Below are 20,519 nucleotides of genomic sequence, written 5' to 3' on the forward strand. Positions count from 1 at the left end.
ATGAATCTATTATGTACATTTAACCCTATGAAAGGTATGTATATTACAACATGTGAAATATATAATATAGATATGTATATCTATAAGGAATTCCAAAAGTCAATTAAGAATAAAGCACAAGCATATGTATATAGATTTCTTTATCAGGAATCTTTCGCATATATCTTTAATTTTGATGTCAAACATTCTTTCGTTTGATCATCTACCTCGTAACTCATGCAACAAAATAATACTGGAAACCCATTAAGTTGGGACACCATCAAAAATATAAGAATTTCCAATACGTTACCATAAACTACTAACGCTAGTAAGAAGCCGGTAAAGTTGTGCTAATGCACAAGAAAACACATAAAACTTAAATTATACGTCCACAGACGTCAAAGTTTATCATACACACAACTTCCAAAGGCAAGATCTTTGAAAAATATAAATTAGGCACGATGATACCTACACTAATTCCATCAGTAAAAGAACTCCTAAATCAAAAATCGGCACTTTGCCACATGATCTTACAAACGATCAAAATATCGCTAAGGTACGTTGGAACAATATTTCACAAACATCGGTGCATAGTCTAATCTGAGTCATAATTATTAGCACTACAAAAGAAGTCATATATTTTTGCAAATCCCTGATTTCATTTCACTTCATTCGACATTCTCTGATAATGTCATTTAACAAATAGTTATCACACGAAATTCCAGATAAAGCTCTTATATTTCTTTCGTTACAATTCTGACTTCTGCCTATAAAGAATTGACTTTCGTGTTTTTACTTCCTCTAATAGTCATCATACCATGAGGATTTCTTTCATAGTAGCAAATATTGATCTATTTCATTTCTTGGTAAATCCACACTTTACACATGCACTGTTTGTTGCGCATGTGGTTCGTTTGATTTATAAAGACCCCTGGAGGGCTTCATTCCAATTTATTATTTCTATCAAAAGTTCAAATATCATATCACTATACTTAATCTTTGCATTTATAAACCACGTTTATTGCAAAACATTGACTCTTTGATATTGAGTCAATAAGTTTCTTGAAAAACTCAATTTCCTTTAGCATACATGGTTTTTGTTGTAAACATATCCCAAAATTTCTTATTAATACATGAACTCGTTTTGTTTACACCAAGTTCAATTGTCTGAACTTGCTCGCATCATGTATTCAATTCAAAGTCCCATATGATGGATTGAAGCCATCATATTCAAAATAGTCCCGACAAGCACTTCAATTCTCTTGAACCATAGCATGCTTGTTTAGTCTTCGAATTCATCAAAACATTTATTTGATTACAATCACCTTGTGGTGACATTTTTCACAACATTTGAAAATTTCGCTGATCTCGTTTAAATTATTTATTTTTAGTAAATATTTAAATATTAATAACAGTAGGTATTAACATTATTTTAAGGGTATTATCAAGACAGATATTGGATAGCGCAGCCTTAGTTAGGCATGGACTGATCACCTATGCTTAAACAAGGCAGTACTAACCAATATCCAACAATGATAATAACTATTTAATATAAATTAAGTCATCATACTTATTTAGTAAATTTCAATTATATATACAAATATTTTTACAGAAATATATATATATATATATACTTCGTACTGTGAAGAGAAAACATATTTTCATAAAACAAATAAAGAGACGAATAAAATTATCTAAATAATCGCCTAAATATTCATAAGCAAGACATGTTATAAATAAACTTTTGGTTAATATTTCACAACTATTAAATACTTATAGAAATATTCCTTTATAATATGTACATATTAAAATATCAAATGTCATTTACGCAAGCCAATATTTAAGTATGCTCGATATTAAAATAAACATTTATTATTCTACTTTCATGATACCCTAATCTTATAGTAAACATACTTGATTTTAAAAATAATAATCATGAGTTCTACGATATTGGGTAAACCTATTTATAAAACATATATTATTATTATTACAGGTTTTGATATTTTAAACCTATCTATATTTTATTATTCTACTTTATGATAACATAAAAAGGAAAAGGTATTTAGTAAATCAGAATATCCCCTATCTTTAATCAAACATTTTGATTAAAATCATCTGAATATAATTATGTATTAAGACAAAAATATACTAACTTTATTGTCTTTTCATGTATTCTTACAAATCACCCATCTCAGCACATTGATTTTCTCGTATCATAATTCAATATTTAACGAATCATTTTCATATTTTCATTTCATTTTGACCCAGTCAATCTTAAGTCTTCCTTAGGTACCAATCAAGGTAAGTTTCCTTCTGACAAAGAATTTTACTAATTCCAAAAAGTTCTTCACATTCATTCTAAAATCTATAGAGCATATATCTTTTGACTTAAACATAATCAACTTGGAAACTATATCATTTCATCGGAATGTCTCGTCTTTTGAAATATCCAAATTCGCTTCCTTGAAACTCACAATTTCGAAAACGGTGAATTTATTCGGTCATCATTATTGAATTCTTTCAAATCATTACCAACGCTTTGTAGCATCCGAATAGAGTTGTAGCCTGTGTTAAACCCTATTCATGAGTCATTCGTTTGATTCGTCATTTTCTTGGTACAATTATGTACTCAGATTACAATACACTAAATCCTGTTATCTATTACCATTTAAGTAAACAATATTGATTTTCGGGTAATCATTAACAAATCATTTTTATTTTTAAAATGTCCATACCCCTCAAAATATCTTTTGATTCCATTCAACGCTACATTATTCCTCTTAATTAAAAGAAGAAACATAACCCCAAGAAAATATCATAGTTCAAATCTCGAGGACGAGATTTTTATTAAGGTGGGGAGAATGTAACAACCCTCACTAAAATTAATATTTAGTATGATAATTATGCAATAAGGAAACCCTAATTAAGTTTAGTATGATTAATTAATCAGTTAATCAATATTAATTAAGCTAACAAGATTAATTAAGCTAAGTAAGGTCTATTAAAAATAGATATATATGAGGTCGTATAAGAACGTTTAATATTAATAATAAAATATATTATTTTTTTTCCTTACTCCGTTTTTAATGAAACTTAGGTTAAAACGTAGATAAAATATGCTCGTTCTAAAGACATATTCGTCGTTTTATAAAACGTTATATTTTAAAAGTTATACAAGAAAAACGAGTTAAGCAGCTGAAATAAAATAACTAAGCTAGCTAGCTAGCACGTCAAGCTAGCTAGCAAGCACGTCACTTGAATCCCACATCGACCAGAATATGAAATTGAGCTGCCTGCCTGCTTGCTATAAATAAGAAGCTTAGGATTCATTTTTCTTTGCTCATTTCTTTTCTTCTTCTCTCTATACGTTGGTGTTCTAACCAATAATCACTCAATCGCTATTACGATTCATTTTCCGAGTGATCAATATATCCAAGGAATGCCTAAGTGCCGCCCACATTGGGTTATGCTTTGTCGTTTGTCGGTAATCCGATAAATGAGCTGAAGCATTGTACTTTGTCGTTGTCGATAATTCGATACACGAGTTGAAGTACTATACTTTGTCGTTTGTCATTTTGATAAATGAGTTGAAGTATTGCACTTGGTCATTCATTGTGAGAATTTGATCTCGGGAAATTATCGTAACTGCTGTATTGATCATTAACCCGGTTTTTGTGAAATTCGTTAAGGTTCGAATCTCATGACTACCGTTAAGGTTTGATTTGGATTTTACACCAATACGTATTCTATTCTGTTAAACCACCAAAAACACTCCCAACTACACCCTTACAATCAAACAAACTATTAAATCATCAGAAGATCCAGAATAATAAAGTACATGCCTAATTATCGAAAGAAGTAGAATCAAGAAGTTTGTTAACTCAATCCTGCATGATGATTTGTGAGTTATTCTTCTTTTATAAATTCTTTTCTCACCGTTTGTGAGTTATTAACTATTTTACAATACTCCAAATTCATTTTCCGAGATTATAATACCAGTGATTAAGTTGATGTAATCACCAAATTACAGTCAGTATGTGGGGTATTGTGCACAATATTACAGTTTAAATCATTTTAGGTGGGCGAACCTAATTTAATTGATTTACGTCATTCATTGGGGCAGCCAATGGTGATATGACCACTGTCACAGATTCGGTCGAGTGACAAATACTGTGGGTAGTTGGTTGATATCAGAAACATGCGTAAAAGATCTTAACACTGTGAATAATCATAAAACGTGTCATTTTCAGTAAAATGAATAATTCACTCAGTATTTCCCTGCTGACAAAATCTTTTTAAAACGCGTTTCAGGTAATTACAATAGATTGGAGTAAGGATTGGATCCGACACTGAAGGACTTCAAGAAGTGGCTTATTTTCAAATTAAGAAATATTATTTTTATTAAAAGCTACCTTTGTAAAACATGGAATTTATTCCATCTTTTTAAATAAAATCCGGTGTTTCTAAACTCTGATATTTTTCCTAACTCACGGTCCTGATGAAATTTCCGCTGCAATATTTTTAAAATAATCACCGGTACCACTGGACTGCTCTCGGCACCGATTCCGGCTAGATGGGGTCGGGGGTCGTGACACGAGACCTTGCCGGTCTCGAGTCCCTGAAGTCCGTCTCGAGTTATCATGGGATGGTTTCGAGTCGCAACCAAGTGTCTCGACTCGCAACCCCGGATACGTGCACCAGAATCCTTCTAGAACCTGCCCAATTGTACTATCCAATAGAATTGCATAATCGTGATTTGGTGTACTACCCAATAGAAATTCACAAACATGTTTTGTTGTCTAATTTTCCAAATATTCAGATCAAACATAGCATATTCAAATATTTTTCATGATCTTCAAGTAGTTCATCATGCATATTCAAACAAATCAACTAACATATAATCCTTGGTTCAAAAACACAACTTCAACACATAACATGAGATTTATGAGCAGAATCATGTGACATATAAGACAATCATTAAACACCATATTTGCCCTATTTTATCATTATAAATCGGATGGTAACAATCATCAAACATTGATTCATACACACACATGTTCATCCTTCACAACCAAGCATTTATGAGCAAAATAGCTAAGATAGAAGGATCACTATTGCACTTAACATAATCCGAATGGTTCTAATCCTCTTTTCGCCAAACCGTTCACATATAAATCATGAAGGAACATGGTTAATCAAGTAAAACATGTTACTCATATCATCAAGCAAGTACCTTTATATAACCATCATACATAACAACAACTTTTAAATATTCAACCAAAAGAGATACTAACCGGCTAGACTCAAAGTGTGAGAATATGATAAATAAGCTTCAAATTAAGATCCGAAGCTAGAACCGAGAGTCCTTGGTTGAATCCGAGAGAGGGAGATGAGAGGAGGTTTGTGATGATGATCTAGGGTTTTAGGGTTTTAGTGAGGGAGAGAATGAGTGAGATGAGGGAGAGTGTTTGACAATGGTAAAAGTTGTAAAGGTTGGTCACCCTCAAGGGTTTTAAACCCGTCTCGAGTGGGTTAGAGGTTTCCGAATTGGGCTCTTCGGTTGTGTGGCCCAACCGGCCCAAGTGTCTGCTGTTTACTCGAGACCGGGTGGTCTCGAGTCGGGTTCGCTGGTCTCGGCTCACTTAATATATACATATATATATATATATATATATATATATATATATATATATATATATATATATAATTACATACACGTTAATAACACATGGCACACTGAGATAGAATGGAAACCTTTCATTTAGTAACATACACGTATACATACACAAAATGTTAATTCAAGAAAGTTGCCCAGGAAAAACCCGAAGTGTCACAGTTTGAGAGTGTCACAACCCCGACCACACCTTATACGGGAGCCATGACAATCAAGTGGCATCGATAGTTATTTTGAAAACATTGCAACAAAAATTTCACCAGGAGCGTTGAGTTAGGAAAAATATTAGAGTTTATCAACACTGAATTTATTTATAACAAATGGGGATAAAACCCATGTTTTACAGAAAAGCTTTTAACAGGGGATAACACGAAAATATAAAACAACGTTTCTTTATTTAATTGATAAAACAAGCCACTCGTTTAAGCCTTTTGATGTTGCATAACAACTCTTATTCAGATTTACTGTAAATCACCTGAAACATGTTTAAAAATATTTGATCAGTGAGAAATACCGGTGAGTACATTCATTTGTATAAAAAGACAGATTCTTATAGTTACAACATTAAGAGTTTTTACATTTGTTTATATCTTACAACTACCCAAAGTTATTTGTCACTCGGTAGTTCCTGTGACTGTGGTCATATCAATGTGAATCTTATCAAATAATGTATACAAAACCCTACTGACCATAGTTTTCTAGTAAGAATACAAAGACTTAATCACTGTAAATATAAGTAACAATTGAAAAAATTTAGGGTTTTGAAAGCATTTGATAAAAGAGAATGATTCACCTTGTAAGTCTATAGTTCGGAGTCTTCTAATAATTAAGCATCTACTTTAACAGTAAGTTTATGGTTCTCAACCTTCTGATAATTAAACATTTAGATTAACAGTGTATAATACGTATTAGTGTAAAACCGAATCAAGCCTAACAATGATCAGAAGATCAAAACCACAACGTAGGTTGACAAAGTCTCACATTTTTCAGGCCGAGCTTCGGGATTCAAAAGTAATAAATACAAACAAAACAAAATGAGATCAATCAAATTAGAACTGTACTCCTTTTATCAATTTTCATGGTTAAATTAGTTTTAAAAAACTTTGAAAGTGCAAAAGGAACATGTAATATTTTATATGTAATTTGATAGTGATATACGTGTCTGTTTAAATTATAATATACCTTTTAATAAAATTACATCCGACCAAACGAATCATTTACACTTAGATTCCCAACATAAAAGTTCCATAACCATTCAACGAAAAACCTTTCTATTCTTCAATCGTGTTTAGTTATCCACCTTAGAATTAAATAAACATAAATAATACAATTATGTATATTTAAAGTATCATTATCGTAAGTATATGTTATTATTGGCATCTATTTGGTTAAGTTGTTTTACAAAGGCTGCTAAAAATAAGAAGTGTACAAAGACATAATGGATAGCACAAGATGACACAATGTCGAGCAAAATATAACACAATGCCGAAAAATACAACACAATGTCGAGGAAAAAAGACACAATGAGTCGCAAAAATGACACAGTGACGCAAATATAGAAAATACACAATGATAAATAAAAGACACAATGATAATAAACAAATATTCTAGAATCTGCAACCTATAAATCCAAAAGTGAAAGCCTAAAATCTCACATCGTAAAGTTCGATGAGACGGTTCCAATACCACTTGAATGAGGTCAATCACAGTCTGTTTAATTTGTACGACTTCTTATTTTTATGAGGCTTTGTTTTTTATCTAAACCGGATTTCTAGATCTTGGTCCGACTATTTCGTTTGATTATTGTACTTTTTATGTGACTTTGTTGGTCTTTCACATTTACAAAACAGGCAATGCTTAATTTTTTTTTAATAAAGCGTGACTGATCGCAAGCCATGTGCTTATTAAAAAATAACTTTAGCTTTGTTGCCTTGTTAGTGGGAGGTCGCCTCATTAGTAGGCATGAAACTGTACCATTAACACTAGTACCACTTGGTAGGAACCCATAACACAAATTACAACACTTAAAAAAAGTGTTTGTGGTTATATTTAAATTGTGAAAATAATGGCTAAGAGCAAGTTCTGAAGCTGAAGTTCGTCCTATAAAAACTTCGTGCTACATTGTTATAAAAATACTTAAACGGGTAATTGTTTGTTGCATGAAGCGAACATCATAGTTTTCAGAAAAAAGTTTGAAGATAAGCGGTGAAAGAAACGGGTGACGCAGGCGGCGGCCACGCCGGTGATAGAAGCATGAAATTCTTGGAGGAGCAGGCGGCATAAAGGCGAATTAATCGTCCTTTATAGAAAATAAGATCATCTGTAAAACAATACCCTGGTAAGCTTAACGGATCGGAGCAAGTTTCTGTTGTATTGAGATTAATTCCGGACTAGTAGCCATGGCATGGCGTAGCGTAGTGACAAAGTCAGGCTCTTGAGACGAGAAGGCCAGGAGCTCAACTCCTGAAATCCAAGAAAGTGAATTGGAAGTTGCATTTAATTTTCCTGGTCGGTAGATAATATCAAAATCAAATCTCAGGAGTTTACCAAGTCACTTTTGCTGCTCGGGGGTCTGAATAACCTGCTTTTTAAGGTTCTTTAAAGACTGTTGATTTCTGATAATAACAAACTTCCGTCCTAGTAAATATTACCGCCATTTAGCAAAGGATTGAGTGATTGCAAACATCTTGCAGTGGTAAGTGGATGCATGTTACACACGCTATTTGACGTGAGCGGCGGGTGTACGATTTCTAATATATTTTAAGCACTTTTACTCGTTTATCAAACTTTAAATTTATAAAACACGGTATAACACTATCATTCTCTACAAGACGCTAGGGCAAATGCACCAATCGTTGGCGTAGTATAGTGATGGTAAGATATCGAGGTCGTCCAAGGACACAAGAGCTTTTAGTACCAGAATATAGTCAACGTCTAATCTAACCAAATTTTTTAGAAAATATTTTTAGTAGTAAAAGTAAAGAAAGAAACTAAAATAATGAAAGACACAAATAGACATGATAGAATCACTTGGTTGCAACTCATCTTTTACGTATCCTTTGATGATTTCCTCACTTTAGGTTTTTTTAAGAGGTTATCTTATTTATAGTGACATGTCCCTCTTTTGGAGGCAACACTACCTTCGGCCATATTAGTCTGAGTCAGCAGAGATACAGTCCCGCAAGGCTGGAATATCGAAAGATAAGTAAGTAGGTTATTAATGCAAAATGTGACATGTCCCTCTTTTGGAGGCAATGCTACCCTAAGCCATATTGGTCTGGGTCAGCAGGGATACAGTCCCGCAAGACATGTTTAAAGTTTTTATAGTAGTTTATTTATATGGGGTTTAAGTTGTTCTTACTTCTCCCGATTTGATGTTATCTGCCTCAAGAGAAGTCCTAATAAACTTGAACCAAGACCTCGCAAGATCTATACACGGAACGAAGTAAGAACTTTACCCAAACCACCCTTCTAACCCCATTCCAGGCAGTTAACGTGCTTTATATAGATCGTAAAGACACGAATGAGTGAATCAACAAAACATGTGATAGAATAAAGTTCACTTTCGATATAAAAAACTAGTTATTAAAGTCATTAATACATACCCCAATTGAAAAGTTAACCAAAGCTTGGAAATCAAAAGTAATACATAAAAGAATTGTCTTCACCAAGTGATGTAAGAGACTAGCCAAACATGGCCATAGTTTGACAAAGACTCTTATGATCAATCTTGGATCCCGAGACTACTACACACTCTAAACTCTAATGGTTGTGGTGGATAATGTTGTTGGAGTGGTAGAGAAGTGGTAGTGAAGTGAGAGAGAGGGCTGCGAAGGGATGAATTGCAATTGAACCAAGCACCCCTACTTATAGCTGGAAACAAACTGTTCACACGGCCCTGTGCTCGGAGGGCACGACCCCAAGTCTCCTTTCTCTGTCTTCATTTAATGAGCTGCGTTAGTTTGTATGCTCACACGGCCCCGTGTGTCAACGACACTGCCCTGTGGTCCTTGTACTTGCTGTACTATCCAAGATTCTGCATATCTGGGAGTTGACCACAGCCAGTGTCTCTTTTGTCTTTTTTTTTTCTCTTTTAACAACTAGTTTTTTTTGTCTTTTTCCTCTCTTTTTTTGAAGAGAAACATGGTCTTTTAACGTTTTATTATAACAAATTAAAAAAATCTAACCTTTTTGCCCTTCATTGAAACCACTATCATCCAGATTCAAAAGATTTGAACTTTGGATTAAAGTGACAAAACTGTCCAAACCTCAAGGACGATTTTCGCAATTATGAAAAAAGTGAAAGCAATTGGAGATAGAAATATAATGGTGGAGTTTTCCCCTGTACTATGTGTGCTTCACCTGTACACCCACGTCAAGTCTCCTCCCTCCTGCACACTTGACGTCTGGCTTTATATTCTTCTCCATTAATTAAACCCCTCCTTCATCGTACCTCATTAATGACACACCATTTTCAGATTCAATCCCTTTCACCCCATCATCCTATCATCATCTTTCACTGAAAAGCTTCAAACTTTTCAATAAATAAACCCCATCAGTTCTCCTGTGTAACAAGGTACACCTAATTTGTTCTTTGAATGTTTAACCTAATTGGGTTATCTTTGCTAAAACCCTAATCTTCTGTTATTGTTTTTGTTTCGGTTTTTAGAGTATTGTCGTCGTCTGTAAGAGGATTTATTGAGATTGTGAAACTTTACTACTTTAGGGCTTTGAAATTAGGTCATTAGAAAGTTTGACTTTTGACTTTTGACTCTTGAAGAGTCAAAGTTGACACAAATGGATCCAAGATTCGGTAGGATTTATGGGTTTGATGATGGGGATGAAAATGGGATTCAGTTTGGGAAAGTAAATCTGCCTGATTTTGCAGATAATAAGGTTGTAAACACTGGTCAAATGTTTGAGAGTCAAATGTTTGGGAACTCTTGTTTGACTTATGATTTAGTCAATGTTAATGAAAGTAGTATGTATCAGAATGGTGTGTATAGTCAAAACTTTAGAGGTTTACAGTTTCCACCGTTGGATAATCCGCCTGTGGTGGATGCGAGGGCGAATCTTGAAGACGAGCTTCGCGAAGATTGCGATTTTTCGGATGCGATTTTGGGATTTATTAGTCAGGTGCTTATGGAAGAAGATATGGAGGATAAATCTTGTATGCTGCAAGAATCTTTAGATCTTCAAGCTGCGGAGAGACCGTTCTACGAAGCTCTTGGAAAAAAGTATCCCCCGACCCCGCCCCCATGGCCGCCACCGCCGCCTTCGGTTGATAGCGGTTTGACTTCCGTTGACCACTCTGGGAACAGTCTTTATGTTGAGAACTTTAATGGCTGTGGCGTGCAGAATGTTGGAGCGCAGAATGTGTCTTATGCGTCGTTTGGGTCTTCCACTAACGGGGGGCTGGATTCGCCTGCTAGCACTGCTGATACGTATGATCTTTGTAACGGTAACGAGATGATGTGGCAGTTTAAAAGGGGTTTCGAAGAAGCAAACAAGTTTCTTCCGAGTGTGAACCAGTTGTTGAATTTATCGAATGTAGGTCAAGATCGGAATGGAGAAGACAACGAACGGTTGTTAACAGGGTCGAAGGTAAGAAAAAGTCACGCGGAGGATATAACGGAGTTAGAAAAACGAGAAAGAAACATTAAGCAGGCGGCGGTTTTTCCGGATTCGACTTTACGGTCAGAAGAAATTGACTTAATTTTTCTCTCTAGTTTGGGAGAAGGTAAGGTTGCGTTAGACTCGTTTCGTGACACGTTACGTGAAGAAAAAGTTAAAGATTCGTTGGTCGACTTAGAAGATACAAGTTCGAATAAAGGGAAAGGGAAAGGTAAAGGTAAAAGCAAGGCTCGCGGTAAGAAACAAAACCGTAAAAAAGAGGTTATAGATTTACGAACCCTTTTGATTACTTGTGCACAATCGGTTGCAGCTGATGATAGAAGGAAAGCGAATGAACTGTTGAAACAAATACGGCAACATTCATCTCCTTTCGGCGATGGAACTCAGAGGTTAGCTCACTGTTTTGCCGATGGGCTCGAGGCCCGCTTAGCTGGCACCGGTAGTCAAATCCATAAAGCATTGGTCAGCAAGAAAACATGTGCCGCTGACTATATCAAAGCGTATCATTTGTACATGGCATCGTCCCCGTTTAGAAAGATTTCGAATTTTGCTTCCAACAGGACGATTATGGATAAAGCTGAGAATGCGGCGACGGTACACATCATCGATTTTGGTATTTTGTACGGGTTTCAGTGGCCGACTCTCATTCAACGTATTTCCTCAAGAGAAGGCGGGCCACCACGGGTTCGGATCACGGGGATTGAGTTTCCGCAACCTGGGTTTAGACCGGCTCAAAGAATCGATGAAACGGGTCGGCGGTTAGAGGCGTATGCTGAGCTGTTCAAAGTCCCGTTCGAATATAATTCAATCGCTAAAAGATGGGAAAACGTTACGGTCGAGGAGTTAAAGCTTGTCGAAGGCGAGTATTTAGTCGTTAATTGTCTGTACCGATCGAAAAACTTGCTTGACGAGACAGTGGTGGTGGATAGCGCTAGAAACATTGTTCTCAACCTGATTAAGAATATCAATCCCGATATCTTTATCCACGGAGTTCTAAACGGATCTTACAACGCCCCGTTTTTCCTGACCCGTTTCCGCGAGGCCCTTTTCCATTTCTCCGCATTATTCGATATGCTTGAAACGAATGTGGGGCGTGACCGACCCGAAAGGATGCTGCTTGAAACAGAGGTGTTTGGAAGAGAAGCGTTGAATGTGATAGCGTGTGAGGGATGGGAAAGGATCGAAAGGCCGGAGACGTATAAGCAATGGCATGCTCGTAATTTGCGGGCAGGGTTAGTTCCTGTACCGTTCTCGCGGTTTATATTCAAACGGGCTGGAGAGAAAGTGAGTTTGTATCATAAAGATTTCTTGATAGATGAAGACAACCATTGGCTTTTGCAGGGATGGAAAGGACGAATCATTTACGCGATTTCTTGTTGGAAACCGGGCTAATTCGCTAGCGAATTTCGGGTGTGTGGTTGATCAAGATGTTTAATTTTGGAAAATTGTTGTGTTTTTGTTGATATGTGGGTAGGTGCATTAACTTAGTCTACCTCACCTTTAACCATCTTGATATTTGTTATATGAAAGGTGCTGATTTTAAATGAGCACTTGCTCTCATAAACTATATGGTTCTTTCTTACTGGCTTCAGTTGATTATTTATAAAGATGTTTTTTGTTTCAGTTTTCTTTCTCTTTGGATCCAACTGATGTAGTTAGGACTTAGGCCTGTAAATGAACCGAATGAATACGAATATATGCATGTTTGTGTTCGTTCATTTAACTTTAACCGAACATGAACACGAACACGGACATATAATCGAACATATTTTTTTGTTCGTGTTCGTTCATTAAGAAATCGGGCATGTTCGTGTTCGTTTATGTTCGTTCATTTAAAGCCTAAACAAACATTTCACGAACAACAAACATAAAACAAAAAGAAAATTTAACTGAACATATTTGAATAAACATAAACAAATATAAATTGAAATGACTGAACAAACAAAAACGAACAAAAAATGAACGTAATTGAAAAAATATAGACAAACACAATTAACATTAGACCATGCGTAGTTGTTGGGGTGAATAATGCCCCACCCTAGGGCGTTTGCGCCATGTGACAGCCCAGTCAGCAATGGGGCATTATTGGGCGTTTTTACAAAAGGGTGTAGTGGGGATGTGGGGATTGTGGGGCATTATGTTTGTAATAAAATAAAATTAAAAAAACAATTTAATAAATGTTATTGGACAAAACAATGCAAGCTCAAATCTGATTGGACAAGATCTCCCCCTTTGGCGTGATTTATAAAACGCCTGCACAAAAAAATTGCCAATCACGCCCATGCGTAGTGGGGATGTGGGCGATATGGGCGTGATTGAGCCCCAAAAACGCCCAAAAGGGCAACCACTACGGGTGGTCTTAGTGAACATAAACAAACAAGTCTAATATATTACAATTCATCCGAAAACACATCTAAATTAGGGTTCATATATACTAAAATTAAGTAGTTTTTTTATATAAATATTAAATAAGTGATTAGTTACGATCTAAGAAAAATTCTAAAATTGCATTTTTTATTACTAGAAAACTCAATTACTAATTAGTTATATTTATATAAGTAGTTAGAAAACATAATATCTATATAAATATAACTATTTATGTATTCGCTAGAATTTAAACGAACATAAACGAGTGTTCATGAACATAAATGAACGAACACAAGGTGTGTTCATGTTCGTTCATTTAATTAAATTAAACGGACAAAATATTTTGTTTGTGTTTGTTCATTTATTAAATAAACAACGAACATAAACGAACTTTCCGCCGAACAAGTTCACAAACAGTTCATGAACGTTCGGTTCGTTTACAAGCCTAAATGTAGTTCAAGGGGAACTTTTTAGTGGTTGGTTATTGAAAGCTCAACGTAGCGATGATTTGACATGAACTTTTTCACTCACTAACTAAATCGCTACATATCGTCTAAGAAGTAAGCGTGTACATATTTGTAACTTCAAGGGGAAACTGTCCAAACTAAAGTAATATTAGCTGGTTTGAGATTTATACGATTTAGTTCGCAATTTAAAGAAAAAGCTAAGTTTACGATCTATTAAACTTGTAACTGAACCGGCCGTATACATTATTATCTAGAGGCCGGTTATTGTACAAAATGTCTTAACGTACGCTGTATACGAAATTCAATATCAATATGCGAAATTTGGTTTTTAACATTCGACTTTCATTTTTTTTTTTTCATGCGATTTCACTTTTTTATGTAGATGCGATTTTGAGTTTTTTTTTGGAACATGCGATTTTTTTATGTACATGCGACTTTCAGTTTTTTTTTGAAACATGCGATTTTCATTTTTTTGTAACATAATGTGCGATTTTCCCATCGCGTACGCTTCGTACGTTAAGGCATATTGTACGATACACGTTTTCTTATTATCTATACTACAATTAGAAACTTGGGTAAATAGTGACTTTTCATGATTGGTCCAACTTTGTTCTTGTCTTTATGTTTACTTTTATTTTCCCCCTCAACTTTCATCATTCACACTTATAACCTCATAGGTTTCTAAAGACTTTGTAATTGAGTTTACGTTTTTTTTTTTTTTTTTTTTTATGTACTTGCGGGTATAAATTCAATTTGATTTACGCTCTGACATATTTTTCCCCCGAAAATAAGTCGGGTCAAATATAATATGTTCGTATGCTTATTATCATGTATGTTTTCGGTTGGTTTACATTTTGACGTAAATTTATCTTTTTACGGAGATGGGTCGGGTCAAACATAATACGTTTTCGTACTTACTTTTTATGTATGTTTTCGGTTGCTCCACGTTTTGACACAATTTTTGTTTGAAACGCCGCGCCAACGCGCGAGACAATTAACTAGTTATTCAACATTTTTCATTGTTAGAATCATAGCCATTACATAGGTTTAAATGCGTCCGAACTGACAAACCAACCCGTTTTTGGCCGTCGTCAATCAAACCAATGCAACCAGTTTGTTTTTTTGTTCCACAAAACTGCAGCAACTACCTCGGCCTAGTTCTTTTGTCGAGACAAACCGAATTAGACTGTGAGCACCACTGATAATTCCATTGTTTACCACCAAACATTACATTTTTTCAAGACAACATACACTTAACGCAACATAACGATATTACAGACGATATCATAAGCTATCCAGATGTTATACGTTTTCACAACTTAAAGCGGGTTTATAAAAGCGGCAAACTTGACATACAAGGCAACTAGAAACAACACTTTTACGAGCAGTTTGTATCGTAACTTACTAGCCCCAGCAACTCAGGCCCTTCCAAACGAGGATTGTTCTCAAAGCTGCAAAATACAACCACCATTCAGTAAACTAAAAACAAAACCAAAATAAGGGGCTGTTTGGCAACATCTGAATGGTTAAGTGCTGAACCAGTAATAGGTCTGAACCATTAAGTGCTAAACCAGTAAGAGGTCTGAACCATTAAGTGCTGAACCAGTAAGAGGTCTAGAGGTCTGAACCATTAAGAGCCTGTATAATGCTTAACCGTTCAGAGGCAAATGTCTGACCAATTCAGATTAAAGGTCTTAACCATTCAGACTCTGTATAAGGGGCTGTTTGGTAGCCTCTTAATGACCATTCAGATGCTACCTCTTAATGGTTTAAAACCTCTGAATGAATAAGAGGTAACCTCAAGTCTGAATGGTTAAGAGATAACCTCTGAATGGTAAATTATCACATGTCACATTCTTCTACCTTCTCATCGGTAAAATTCTTATTGGTTCCATTAAGAGGTAGCCTCTTAATGACCATTCAGAGGCAAATGTCTGAACCATTCAGACATCTGCTCGTGAAACAAACAGTCTGAACCATTAAGTGCTGAACCAGTAGAGGTCTAGGTCTGAACCATTAAGAGCCTCATTAAGAGGTAAACAAACAGCCCCTAAATCATTAAATATAAAAGAATCGAAATCATCGTCAAACTGGGAAAGCCTTACTTGCTCAAAGGGATGTGTTCAAACGGGCCAGTGGTCGGAATCGTGCCACATAGGTTATTATTCGAAACATCTCTGCACAAAACATGAAAAACATTTTTTTAACATTGTTTAAATACATGTTGTAAAATATAGATAGAGAAAAATGAGCACATACACAACTTTCAAGCTCGAAACACCAATGAGTTCCCTTGGAATTCTTCCAGTTAAATTATTGTCATTAAGACGCCTGTCAATTGTTAACGAGAAGTTAATAATTTAATTATTACAGTAAATTACAAAAATCGTCCTTTATGTATGTCACTTATTGCAAACTATGTCCTTTGTCTTTAATAATTACAGAAAACGTACTCGATGTTTGCAAACCCTTGCAAGTTATGTCCTTTAGCCATAACTTAGTTAAGTTTTTGTGGTTAAATCTGACCAAATGGACCCCACATGAGGGTATTTTGGTCATTTTACTCTCATGTGGGGTCCATTTGGTCAGATTTAACCACTAAAATTAACTGAGTTAGAGATAAAGGACATAACTTGTAAGGGTTTGCAAACATCGAGTACGTTTTCTGTAATTATTGAAGAGAAAGGACACAGTTTGCAATAAGTGACATACATAAAGGACGATTTTTGTAATTTACTCTAATTATTATGACGCTAGAGTTATCGATATAGTTGTGAATAATCAAACTCACAAGAACACTAGAGACTTCAAATTCCCGAGTGTAGGTGGAATATTTCCCGTAATATTGTTGTTGTAGAGATCCAAGCTTATGAGGCTCTTCAAGTTACCGATCTCAGCAGGAATTGTACCTTGAATGGAATTTTTGTAAAGCTCCCTGCATTAAGTATAATACATCATAGATTATGGCCGTTAATTGTAGTTGATTAAGATAAAAAGAAGAGTTAATTGCCCAGATGGTCCCTGTGGTTTTACGTTTTTCACGTTTAGTTCCACCTTTCGGAAATAGCAGGTATGCTCCCTATGGTTTGTCATTTTGTTACTCGGATGGTCCCCTGACATTTACTCAGGGGACTATCCGAGTAACAAAATGACAAACCGTAGGGAGCATACCTGATATTTCCAAACTAACTGACATCTACTCAGGGGACTATCCGAGTAACAAAATAACAAACCATAGGGAGCATACCTGCTATTTTGAAAAGGTGGGGACTAAACGTGAAAAAACGTGAAACCACATGGACCATCCGGGCAATTAACTCTAAAAAGAACTAATAATTGCATGCACATGGCCTTTAGACTGAACCATTTACCGTATGCTTAAAAATAACTTACAGATATTGTAGGCGTTCGAGTTTTCCTAGTTCAGGTACAAGATGGCCAGACAATTTAGAGTTTCCAAGATCCCTGTAAAACAATAATAACAACATCCTGAATCAAGTTTCATAATCTTGGCATAATAACGACGGTTGTACCAAAACGCAACATACTTTCACCTTTTTAGTTTTATTTTTCCATTCAATCTACCAATGTCACATAATTTTTTTGGATACATATCTAAATTATACAAGGATCAATGACTTAAAGGCAATGTGGAGGGACTAGGGAGAATGAAATGAGTAACGTAGATTTTTCTAAAATAATATTTCGACACGTGTCTTGGTAATTTGAGCAAAACTCTAAAAAAAATGTTCAAGCAATGTGATGTTTATCGAATCATAAAGCTAAGAGAGTAAAGCTACAATTCATTTATCAATGACCTTCAATATCTGACCAAGTGATACCGAAAAACTGTTAAAACCAATGCTCCGAAGATTGATCTTTGCAGCTAATAGATTAGAAACCGAACAACTTTGACATATGTCCAATTGTCCAAATTTAAACAAACTATCTCAAAATCTCTACTTTCTAACCATATGAATCTTTGAATAAGAATTTTCATTTACACTAGGGGTGCAAACGAGCCGAGCTACGCGAGCTCGGCTCGAAAAAAAGCTCGAACGAGCCGAGCTTAAACGAGCTCGAGCCCGAGCCTAAAAACAAGCTTATTTAGTAAACGAGCCCGAGCTTCGCTTATCGAGCTCGAGCCGGCTCGCGAGCCCTAACAAGCTTTCTTTTTATATATTTTTTATTAATATATTAAACATATATTTAAATAATAATATTTACCATTTATATAAATATAAAAAATAACTAAACTATATCTATAACAATAATTATAATTAATAAAAAATAATTAATAAATACTAAACGAGTCGAGCCCGAGCCGAGCTCGAGCTTGAAAATTACCTTCGAGCCGAGCTCGAGCTCGAGTTTTCATATGCTAAACGAGCTCGAGCCTGGTCGTGGTCGAGCTCGGGCTCCGCTCGGCTCGTTTGCACCCCTTACACATAAAAGTGTCAAACCAACAAATTACAAACAAATGGCAGGTAAACAGGCAACAAGCTGCACCACAACCCCCTTTTGAATCGCAAAACCAATCCCACCAAAGACGATGCGACTCTTAAGGGTCGAGAAATTACTATTCACGACCCATTGGACCCTTGTTCAGGAATTCAACGGCCTCTGGGGCTAGGTTACCAAAAGTATCAAAGGCAAATGGAATAATTTTATCATCCTCCAAACACACCATTTCACCTCTCAAAACCATCAATATCATCTTAAAAACAATAAAAATCCAATATTGTTAGTCTAATAAAAAATCCCTAACACCAAAAGCAATCAACATGCCATTAACCAAAATCACATCTTTATATCAAAATTCACCTTTACAACATAAATCCCACATAACCCAAAACACAAACCTCCTATCAACAACAAAACACTAAAATCCAGTTCGAAATTAGGTCAAAAAAGAGAGAAAATTGGGGGGGTGTTAGAGTAAAAGGGCTTACAGGCGAGTAACACGATTATCTTGATCACAAGTAATGTGAAACCAGGTGCAGGGGTTAACAAGATTGGGATCCCAGCTCTGAAGAACGTTATCAGGATCGTTCAAGCTCCGGCGAAGCGCGTAAAGCGCGTCGCCTTCGGAATTTGCAGTGACTGTTGATGTAAAGGCTGCTGCTGATAATATGAGGAGCAGAGCACCTAAGCTACCCCAAGCCATAATCGATCAGTGATTTGGGGAAAGAGGGTGGTGCGTTGATTTATGGAGTCAATGATGAATCTTGGTGGAGTGGGTTGGGTGGGGGTGGGTCTTGGTAAGAGTTGCTTTTGACGCTGCAAATGAATGAAACAAATAGGGTTAAATGGATAGTTGGTGGATTTTTACCTTCTTTCTTTGTTTTATTTAGGGGTTGCTTGGTTGCTTCATTTTTCTTTTTATTTTGTAAGGTTTCCAAGAAAGCGATTTGGGTATATTCATTGGCAAAAGGTCATTCACGTCTGAACAGTGACGTCTTTGAGAATTAATGTACATGTTCGAGCTGGAAAAAATTTGCCCCTTCTGTAATGTTTTAATATTAATATTTTTAAAAATCAAATGGGTATTGGGCTCACTAAACCTAATATCAATGGGCTAACTTCTAAACCATAAAAATTATTTTGTAAGTGGGCCTATCTTGGAGTTGGTATAGGTATACTATTAATTTTTTTTACATATATATATCGGATTTTTTTAAATAACACGTGTCCCTCGAAATTACGGACTTTTGTTAAAAAAAACATGTGCCCCTTGAAATTATGGGTCCTGTGCGGTGGTCCTCCCCCATACACCCTCATCACCGCCTCTGCGTCTGAAATCATAGACAGCATTGGTGACCCGGCCCGTCACGAACTCCAGAAGAAACTCACCGCCTGAAGACCCACTGTGGTAAAACCCTAGAATCGCACATGACGTTTTTTCACATACAAGACTTCAACCGACGATCTCCCATAGAGAATCATGATAATTAGTTGGTAAAAAAATTGGTTGATTTGGGTAGAGAGGAAATTGTGTATAAGTTTATTTGGGTTAATTTAAATTACATAATTAATCTGTTTAAAATTGCCGTAATTATACACATGCCATTCTTATAAAACTTACTAGTTTAAAACGGGTTCAAATTTGCCGTCCGAGCCCATTAGACTTGGTCTAGAATAAAGGTAACATCTAAAGTGGGGACGGGAGGGGGCGGTCGACTCTCCAAACTTTTCGCTTAGTAGTGAAGAGTATGTAGTTTTCGTATAGAAATTTTTGAGTATATACGTTTTCCACCCCCCCCCCCCCCTACTTCGGTCAGAAATTTCAAGCTTCACCACTGCTCGTTAGCACTCTTCCTCACAAACATCGCCCAAAAACTACCAATGGACTTAGCCGCACAATGCGATGTCCGTGAGCTTGCATGTGCTAAGCGCCA

At 35.7% G+C, this 20,519-nt stretch overlaps 2 protein-coding genes across 2 annotated transcripts; one reads left to right on the forward strand and one right to left on the reverse strand.

The window, feature by feature from the left end:
* Positions 1–9,995: 9,995 nt before the first annotated feature.
* On the forward strand, positions 9,996–12,869 carry LOC110937999 (scarecrow-like protein 9). Its single transcript, XM_022180466.2, has 2 exons — positions 9,996–10,229; positions 10,323–12,869. The coding sequence occupies exon 2, from the start codon at positions 10,451–10,453 to the stop codon at positions 12,677–12,679; it is 2,229 nt and encodes a 742-aa protein (XP_022036158.1). The 5' UTR covers positions 9,996–10,229; positions 10,323–10,450; the 3' UTR covers positions 12,680–12,869.
* Positions 12,870–15,302: 2,433 nt separating this feature from the next.
* LOC110937998 (leucine-rich repeat protein 1) lies at positions 15,303–19,433 on the reverse strand. Its single transcript, XM_022180464.2, has 6 exons — positions 19,074–19,433; positions 17,515–17,586; positions 16,913–17,056; positions 16,381–16,452; positions 16,227–16,298; positions 15,303–15,572 (listed from the first exon to the last, which is right to left on the reverse strand). The coding sequence occupies exons 1-6, from the start codon at positions 19,286–19,288 to the stop codon at positions 15,500–15,502; spliced, it is 648 nt and encodes a 215-aa protein (XP_022036156.1). The 5' UTR covers positions 19,289–19,433; the 3' UTR covers positions 15,303–15,499.
* Positions 19,434–20,519: the final 1,086 nt, after the last annotated feature.

Source organism: Helianthus annuus, chromosome 4, assembly GCF_002127325.2.
Source record: "Helianthus annuus cultivar XRQ/B chromosome 4, HanXRQr2.0-SUNRISE, whole genome shotgun sequence".
NCBI classification, from domain to species: Eukaryota; Viridiplantae; Streptophyta; class Magnoliopsida; order Asterales; family Asteraceae; genus Helianthus; species Helianthus annuus.